This window comes from Chiloscyllium plagiosum, chromosome 51 (assembly GCF_004010195.1).
Source record: "Chiloscyllium plagiosum isolate BGI_BamShark_2017 chromosome 51, ASM401019v2, whole genome shotgun sequence".
In the NCBI taxonomy this organism is placed as follows: domain Eukaryota; kingdom Metazoa; phylum Chordata; class Chondrichthyes; order Orectolobiformes; family Hemiscylliidae; genus Chiloscyllium; species Chiloscyllium plagiosum.
Window position 1 is genome coordinate 3,047,508 of NC_057760.1, and position 9,434 is coordinate 3,056,941.

The 9,434-nt window shown below is 58.3% G+C and overlaps 1 protein-coding gene across 1 annotated transcript; it reads left to right on the top strand.

Moving 5' to 3' along the window:
- The first annotated feature begins 118 nt into the window (after positions 1-118).
- Positions 119-2,005, top strand: LOC122544767 (leucine-rich repeat and immunoglobulin-like domain-containing nogo receptor-interacting protein 3). Its single transcript, XM_043684092.1, has one exon. It carries the CDS (start codon positions 119-121, stop codon positions 2,000-2,002), a length of 1,884 nt encoding a protein of 627 aa, XP_043540027.1. The 3' UTR covers positions 2,003-2,005.
- The last annotated feature ends 7,429 nt before the right edge of the window (positions 2,006-9,434 follow it).

Consider the following 9,434-nt stretch of genomic DNA (forward strand, 5'->3'; position numbering starts at 1 on the left):
GTGGGAGAGTGGGGGGTGTGTGATGGACGGTGTGGGGTGTGCTGAGGTGGGGGGGGGGGGGGTGAAGCGAGTCTGACCCTCCCCCCTCCCTCTGTGTCTGCTGCAGGGCGGCTGGAGGATGTTGTCGGCAGCGGGAGCCCGGGCCCGGGCTGGGTGGCGGCCTCTCTTCCTCCTCCTCCTGCTCGTGTTACCGGAGCCCGGCCGCTCGTGCCCGTCCCCCTGCCGCTGCTGGCCCGACAACCGGACGGTGGAGTGCTCGGGCCGGGGCCTGGAGTCGGTGCCCGCGGGGATCCCGGGGGGGACCCGGGTGCTCGACCTGAGCCGCAACCGGCTCCGGAGGCTGGAGTGGCCGCGGGGGGCCGGGCCGACGGTGCGGCGGCGGCTGGAGGAGCTGGACCTCAGCGGGAACCTGGTGTCGGAGCTGCCCGGGGGGGACGGGGACGGGGAGGAGGAGGAGGAGGCCGAGGGCGGAGGGGCCTGGTCCGGGCTCGGGCAGCTCCGCCGCCTCCGCCTCGACCGTAACCGCCTGCGGTACCTGTCCCCGGGGGCGCTGGGCCGCATGGCCGCCCTGGAGAGCCTGCAGCTCGGCTCCAACCCGCTGCCGGCGCTGCTGGACCTCACCTTCCGGGGCCTGCGCCGCCTCGGCCGCCTGGAGGTGGGGGGCCCGCAGCTCGGTTACCTGGGCCCCAGGCTGTGGGAGGGCCTCCCCGCCCTCCGCCTGCTCACCGTCACCGGCGGCTCGCTGCCCGCCGCCCCGTCCGCCCTCTCCCTGCAGCCGCTCGCCAACCTCAGCGCCCTCCGCCTGCTCGGCCTCGCCCGCGTCCGCCGCCTCCCCGCCGGCACCTTCGGGCCGCTGGCCGCCCTCCGCCTGCTGCAGCTGGACGGATGGTCCTCCCTGTCCGAGCTGGAGGAAGGCAGCCTCCGGGGGCCCGAGCTGCTGCTGCGCCTGTCGGTCACCCGCTGCAACCTGAGCTCGGTGCCTTACCGGGGCCTGCAGTCCCAGCCTGCCCTGCGCTGGCTCGACCTCTCCCACAATCCCATTCGCGTCATCCGCGCGGGGATGCTGCGCCACGTGACCCGCCTGGAGGAGCTGCGATTGGTCGGCGCCGGCCTCCTCGCCGTGCAGCCCGAGGCCTTCCGCGGGCTGCTCTACTTCCGGCTGCTCGACGTCACGTCCAATCAGCTGCGCAGCCTGCCCGAGAAGGCCTTCCGCTCGGCGGCCGGCCTCCACAGCCTGGGCCTGGGCGACAACCCGCTCGCCTGCGACTGCCGCCTGCACTGGGTGGCCCGCCGCCGCCGCCGGCTCCGCTTCCTGGGCCCGGCGCCCGCCTGCCGCACCCCGGAGGCCCAGCGCGGCCTGCGCCTCGACCGCCCGCCGCCGCCCGGCTCCTTCCTCTGCAGCCGGCCCCGCATCCGCGACAAGCGGCCGCAGCGGCTCTCGGTGCGCGAAGGCCGGCCCGTCACTCTCCGCTGCTCGGCCGACGGGAACCCGCCCCCTGACATCCTGTGGCTCAACCCCCGGCGCCAGCGGCTGGGCGCCCCCACCCCCGGGCCCTTCCCGCTCGCGGGCCCGGCGCTGGGCCGCAGCCGCCTGCTGCCCGACGGCAGCCTGGAGATCGCCTCAGTCCGCCCGCAGGACGCTGGCATTTACCGCTGCGTGGCCCGCAACGCTGGCGGGAACGACACCGCCGCGGCCACGCTGCGGGTGCGGCCGCTGTCGCCGCAGGAGCTCGGCGTCTTCCGGCCGGCGGGGAGAGGCGGCCCGCGGCCCGGGTACCCCTTCGACACCCAGACCCTGCTGGTCACCACCACCATGGGCTTCGCCTCCTTCTTCAGCGTGGTCACCGTCTGCTTCTCGCTGCTGTTCGCCTGGAGCCGAGCCAAGGGCCCGATCAGACACAACAACATCCAGGTGGACTTCGTGCCGCATGGGGGCGGTGGCGGCGGAGGAGGAGGCGCGGGAGAGGGAGAAGACGCCAAGTACAACATGAAGATGGTGTGAGGGCGGGCGTCTGCTCGACGTGATGTCGTCATGGGCAAGCGTGGGCGTGATGTCACGCCGTCAGCGTGCCGCGTGACCGAGGTCCCGCTTCGCTGGAGCCGCCTTTGTGACGTCATGGCGTGGACACGCCCCACGTCGGAGAGCCCCGCCCCGAACGTCAACTTGGTGAAAGTGGGGACTGGAGATTGGAGTGTGTTGCTGGAAAAGCGCAGTGGGTCAGAAAGCACCCGAGGAGCGGGAGAATCGACGTTTCGGACAAAAGCCCTTCATCGGTAATTCCTAATGAAGGGTTTTTGCCCGAAACGTCGATTCCCGCGCATGTCGGATGCTGTCTGACCTGCTGTGCTTTTGCAGCACCGCGCTCCCGCCCCCCAAAATCATCTGGACCCGCCCCTTTGACGCCGTGCCGTCATCGCGCTCAGCGTTGTCCCTTGCATTTGACGTCGTGCCGTCATCGCGCTCAGCGTTGTCCCTTGCATTTGACGTCGTGCCGTCATCGCGCTCAGCGTTGTCCCTTGCATTTGACGTCGTGCCGTCATCGCGCTCAGCGTTGTCCCTTGCATTTGACGTCGTGCCGTCATCGCGCTCAGCGTTGTCCCTTGCATTTGACGTCGTGCCGTCATCGCGCTCAGCGTTGTCCCTTGCATTTGACGTCGTGCCGTCATCGCGCTCAGCGTTGTCCCTTGCATTTGACGTCGTGCCGTCATCGCGCTCAGCGTTGTCCCTTGCATTTGACGTCGTGCCGTCATCGCGCTCAGCGTTGTCCCTTGCATTTGACGTCGTGCCGTCATCGCGCTCAGCGTTGTCCCTTGCATTTGACGTCGTGCCGTCATCGCGCTCAGCGTTGTCCCTTGCATTTGACGTCGTGCCGTCATCGCGCTCAGCGTTGTCCCTTGCATTTGACGTCGTGCCGTCATCGCGCTCAGCGTTGTCCCTTGCCTTTGACGACGTGCCGTCATCGCGCTCAGCGTTGTCCCGTGCCTTTGACGACGTGCCGTCATCGCGCTCAGCGTTGTCCCGTGCCTTTGACGACGTGCCGTCATCGCGCTCAGCGTTGTCCCGTGCCTTTGACGACGTGCCGTCATCGCGCTCAGCGTTGTCCCGTGCCTTTGACGACGTGCCGTCATCGCGCTCAGCGTTGTCCCGTGCCTTTGACGACGTGCCGTCATCGCGCTCAGCGTTGTCCCTTGCATTTGACGTCGTGCCGTCATCGCGCTCAGCGTTGTCCCTTGCATTTGACGTCGTGCCGTCATCGCGCTCAGCGTTGTCCCTTGCATTTGACGTCGTGCCGTCATCGCGCTCAGCGTTGTCCCTTGCATTTGACGTCGTGCCGTCATCGCGCTCAGCGTTGTCCCTTGCATTTGACGTCGTGCCGTCATCGCGCTCAGCGTTGTCCCTTGCATTTGACGTCGTGCCGTCATCGCGCTCAGCGTTGTCCCTTGCATTTGACGTCGTGCCGTCATCGCGCTCAGCGTTTCCGCGCAGCAGGAGAATCGACGTTTCGGGCATGAGCCCTACTTCAGGAATGGCTCTTCAGAAACGTCGATTCTCCTCTTCCTTGGATGCTGCCTGACCTGCTGCGCTTTTCCAGCAACAGATTTTCAGCTCATCTCCAGCATCTGCAGTCCTCATTTTCTCCATTAAAAGGAGAGACTAGGGCACAGCCTTGGAGTAAAGGGAAGACCCTTCAGAACAGAGATGAGAAACGTTTTCAGTCAGAGAGTGGTGAATCTGGAAATCAATTGGCAGAGAAGGCTATGGAGGCCAGGTGATTCAGTATGTGTAAGGCAGAGTTGGATTGGTTCTTGATTTTCAAGGGCATCAAAGGTTATGGGGAGGAAGCAGGAGAATGGAGTTGAGAATATCATCAGCCGTGATGGAGAAGGCTCGATGGGCTGAATGGCCTCATTTCTGCGCCTATATCTTGTGGTCTTTCTTTTTTCCTGGTCTCAACCTGCAACATCTCTCACTGGCTCCTCTCACAAGCACACAGTTTTTCCTTACCCCCCCACCAAGGAGCATGTGATACTCAGGACGTTTCCTGCTCAGGGACAGGCTGCGAGCTTGTTGTAAATGAGTAGAAGAATGGGTGACTCATTGCAGGGCACAGAGCTGGCTGTGTAAGGTGAGAGCAGGACTAGCTGTGTACATTGATTTTTTAATATCTGTCCAACCCATCAGCAGGTTTCAACTATCACTCACCTGTACATTCAGGTCTAATAACAGGTGGCATGGTGGCACAGTGGTTAGCACTGCTGCCTCACAGCACCAGAGACCCAGGTTCAATTCCCGCCTCAGGCGACTGACTGTGTGGAGTTTGCACATTCTCCCCATGTCTGCGTGGGTTTCCTCCGGGTGCTCCGGTTTCCTCCCACAGTCCAAAGATGTGCAGGTCAGGTGAATTAGGTAAAGGGGTAAATGTAGGGAAATGGGTGGGTTGTGCTTCGGCGGGTCGGTGTGGACTTGTGGGGCCGAAGGGCCTGTTTCCACACTGTAAGAAATCTTAGCTAAACAGCTTGTATTTATACAGTATGTGTTGTCAAACATTAGAAAGTGTTAAACAGGCGACAATCAACTAAAATGTAACACAAAAGCAGGCAAGAAGACTAAGTATGGTGTTAAAGAGGTGGGTGTTGAGGGACATTTGTGAGGCAGGGATATTCTGGGAGGGAATTCAAAGCAGGCCTGTTTAACAGGCCCGAATTAGATAGGTGCAAGGTGCAGAGATGCTGAAGGGAGTGACCAAAGTCAAAGAGAACAGTCACTCATGATGGACGAAGATCAGGAGACGTGCAGCAAAACCCGAAGGTGATAGGAGGCAATCCAGCAGCAGTAGAACTGTCAGGCCTAAAAGTAGCAAAGGCACAGCTACACAGACAGGGAAGGGCCATGTTCAGAAACTGTTTGAATCAAGGTTTGCTCTATAATTGAAAACAGGACCATCAACAAACACATCACATTTGGGGTTGGTTAGCTCAGTTACTTGGACGGCTGGTTTGTGAGACAGCAACTCCCTTGTATCGGCCGAGGTCACCATTAAAGGCCCTGCTTTCTTGACCTTGTCCCTTGCATAAGACATGGTGACCCTCTGATAAAAGTCACAATCAGTTATCTCTCTCTCTCTGATAAGAGAGTCATCGATCGTCTGGCAACGTTCAGTGTCTGGGAGGTCGGTTGTGACTGTAATCTGCCTTCTATCCCACCCCTCTTTCTCCTTCATGATTTCTATTACTGTTTTATGTCTTTTACCTCTTTCTCTTCATCTCTTGTATTTTGATTTCTTTCTCTTCTTCCTGATTCTCTTTTTCTTGTACCTCTCTCTACCTCCCACCCACCTTGCAGGAAGGTCTCATCACCTTACTTTCTGCCCCATGAATTGAATCACCGACAAAGCCGCATTTTAATGTTCTGAGGAAGGGCCTGGACCCGAAATGTTAAACGTGATTTCTCTTCACAGATACAACCAGACCCGCTGAGCTTTTCCAGTAACTTCTGGTTTTGTTTGCATTTTCCGGTTGCATGGCTTTGTTACCATCCAGAGGGAAAGCCAAGAGGGGTCGTCATTAATCAAACTGATCATCGCCAGCATTCCAGACCATTCAGCTCATGTAATATTATCACTTTGGAGTGATTTACAGAGGAGTCCTAATTTGAGTAAAGAGTAACATTAATTGACTGGGCCTGATAATTAACCTCACTGCTAAAGGTAAACCTACAGAAATCTAACTAGTTTATACCCGGCATGCTGGCATATGTCCATCAATGGAAAGCTGGGGCAGTCAGCCTCTGACATTGAGCACAGTGGTTACTCTGTGATTGATGCTCAGGCTGACCAGACCAGGACCTCAGGGACTAACAGGCAGTATACTCACCTGGACTTACACTCCCATGTGGTGTTGCGGGTCTTTGAACGCCCACACCATATTGAGTCCAATGGGCTACACCATATCACAGAAAAGAAAACCTCTTGTTTTCATTCACGGCCATCACCGTGTCTTTGAAAGGTCCGAGAAATATGTAGCCGGATGAAGCAGTCAGCGACACACAGCAAGATCCCACAGGTAACGACGAGATGATAAGCCAGATCATTTGGGTCCTTTTTTTTGGCAGAGGGAGTACTGCTGGCCTAGGTCACTGGCAAGAACTCCCCACCCCCCCTCTCCCCCACCCCCCCCCCACATCCCACCCCAGGGATCCTTTGAAACCTTGCACAGGCAATAGCATTTCGAAGGGCACAAGTGAACGCCAAACTGGATCATGGGGTTGAGAATCCGGAACACAAGTGTCAACCCTTGGCTTTCCTTCCTGCAGCTGAAAATGTGTTGCTGGAAAAGCGCAGCAACACATTTTCAGCTCTGATCTCCAGCATCTGCAGACCTCACTTTCTCCTCAAAGATTTCCTTCCTGCAGCCTTTCGTTCCCTGTGCTCGTTTGAACTTGTTAAATGCACGAGGTCAGCTACCTCGTGGAAGTATGTTAGACTCAAATCTAGAGAAGCAGAAACCATCTATTATTTACTAAGTGAGCCATTAAGACATTAGGGAAGCCTAATAGGAGCTGAAACTATCAGTTTTAATAGATCTCACCCTGATAGTTATTGACAGTCTACAACAGATACGAGGGACACAGACCATTGCTGCTCAAATAGGTCTCTTCCCTCTGAAGATGCAGATAATATTCCCAAGGCAGTATGCACCACCCCCCAGGATTGTGTGGAACTAGAGCCACATGCTTGTGAATTGAGTTTCCACCCCTAAGCTATGGGCTCAGGGGAAATTCTTTCCTCAGTGCTGGAGCTGATGTTTTAAGTTGGGTTGGGATCTTCTCCTTCTGGGTTCCTAGTACAGATTACCACACTGCTGATAAAGCCACAGAGGTCACGTGTGACAGGAGTAAGTGGCAATAGCTTTATCCATTGGGAACTGGGCTGAGTTTCCAGGCCAGAGTGTGTTTATCAAGAATAGGTCTGTGTTTACCAGACACGGGTCTGTGTTAACCAGGGACTGGGCTATGTTTACAAGACACGGGTCTGTGTTTACCAGGCACCGGGCTGTGTTTACCAGGTACCGGGCTGTGTTTACCAGGGACCGGGCTGTGTTTACCAGGGACCGGGCTGTGTTTACCAGGCACCAAGCTGTGTTTACCAGGGACCGGGCTGTGTTTACCAGGCACCAAGCTGTGTTTACCAGGTACCGGGCTGTGTTTACCAGGCATGGGCCATGTTTACCAGGCACCAAGCTGTGTTTACCAGGGACCGGGCTGTGTTTACCAGGGACCGGGCTGTGTTTACCAGTCATGGGCCGTGTTTACCAGGCACCAAGCTGTGTTTACCAGGGACCGGGCTGTGTTTACCAGGCACCGGGCTGTGTTTACCAGGCACGGGTCTGTGTTTACCAGGCACCGGGCTGTGTTTACCAGGTACCGGGCTGTGTTTACCAGGCATGGGCCATGTTTACCAGGCACCAAGCTGTGTTTACCAGGCACCAAGCTGTGTTTACCAGGCACCGGGCTGTGTTTACCAGTCATGGGCCGTGTTTACCAGGCACCAAGCTGTGTTTACCAGGGACCGGGCTGTGTTTACCAGGCACCAAGCTGTGTTTACCAGACACGGGTCTGTGTTTACCAGGCACCGGGCTGTGTTTACCAGGGACTGGGCCGTATTTACCAGGGACAGGGTCGTGTTTACCAGACAGGGGTCGGTGTTTACCAGGGAACGGGCTGTGTTTACCAGGGACAGGGCTGAGATTACCAGGGACAGGGCTGTTTACACCAGGGGCCGGGCTGTGTTTACCAGGGACAGGGCTGTGTTTACCAGGGGCGGGGCTGTGTTTACCAGGCACCGGGCTGTGTTTACCAGGGACCAGGCTGTGTTTACCAGGGACAGGGCTGTGTTTACCAGGGACCAAGCTGTGTTTACCAGGGACTGGGCTGTGTTTACCAGATACGGGTCGGTGTTTACCAGGGACTGGGCTGTGTTTACCAGGGACAGGGCTGTGTTTACCACGCATGGGCTGTGTTTACCAGGGACCGGGCAGTGTTTACCAGACACGGGTCTGTGTTTACCAGGCACTGGGCTGTGTTTGCCAGAGACCAGGCCGTGTTTACCAGGCAACTGGCTGTGTTTGCCAGGGACCGGGCTGTGTTTACCAGGGACAGGGCTGTGTTTACCACGCATGGGGTGTGTTTACCAGACTGGTGTCTGTGTTTACCAGAGACCGGGCCGTGTTTACCAGGCACCGGGCTGTTTTTACCAGGAATCGGGCCGTATTTACCAGGCACCGGGCTGTATTTACCAGGCACCGGGCTGTATTTACCAGGCACCGGGCTGTGTTTACCAGGGACTGGGCCGTGTTTACCAGACTGGGGTCGGTGTTTACCAGACACCGGGCTGTGTTTACCAGGGGCCGGGCTGTGTTTACCAGGGATCGGGCTGTGGTTACCAGGGGCCGGGCTGTTTACACCAGGCGCCGGGCTGAGTTTACCAGGGACCGGGTTGTGTTTACCAGGGACCGGGCTGTGTTTACCAGGGACGGGGCTGCGTTTATCAGGGGCGGGGCTGTGTTTACCAGAGGCCGGGCTGTGTTTACCAGATGCCGGGCTGTGTTTACCAGGGACAGGGCTGTGTTTACCAGGCATCAGGCTGTGTTTACCAGGGACTGGACCGTGTTTACCAGACTGGTGTCTGTGTTTACCAGAGACCGGGCCGTGTTTACCAGGCACCGGGCTGTTTTTACCAGGAATCGGGCCGTATTTACCAGGCACCAGGCTGTATTTACCAGGCACCGGGCTGTGTTTACCAGGGACCGGGCCGTGTTTACCAGACTGGGGTCGGTGTTTACCAGGGACCGGGCTGTGTTTACCAGGGGCCGGGCTGTGTTTACCAGGGATCGGGCAGTGGTTACCAGGCGCCGGGCTGAGTTTACCAGGGACCGGGTTGTGTTTACCAGGGACCGGGCTGTGTTTACCAGGGACGGGGCTGCGTTTACCAGGGGCGGGGCTGTGTTTACCAGATGCCGGGCTGTGTTTACCAGGGACAGGGCTGTGTTTACCAGGCATCAGGCTGTGTTTACCAGGGACTGGACCGTGTTTATCAGACTGGTGTCGGTGTTTACCAGGGACCGGGCTGTGTTTACCAGGGAAGGGCTGTGTTTACCAGGGTCCAGGCTGTTTACACCAGGCGCCGGGCTGTGTTTACCAGGGACCGGGCTGTGTTTACTAGGGACAGGGCTGCGTTTACCAGGGGCGGGGCTGCGTTTACCAGGGACAGGGCTGAGATTACCAGGGACAGGGCTGTTTACACCAGGGGCCGGGCTGTGTTTACCAGGGATCGGGCTGTGGTTACCAGGGGCCGGGCTGTTTACACCAGGTGCCGGGCTGAGTTTACCAGGGACCGGGTTGTGTTTACCAGGGACCGGGCTGTGTTTACCAGGGA

Coding starts and splice junctions, on each gene's coding strand:
- LOC122544767 (XM_043684092.1), top strand. CDS start 119: ATGTTGTCGGCAGCGGGAGCCCGGGCCCGGGCTGGGTGGCGGCCTCTC.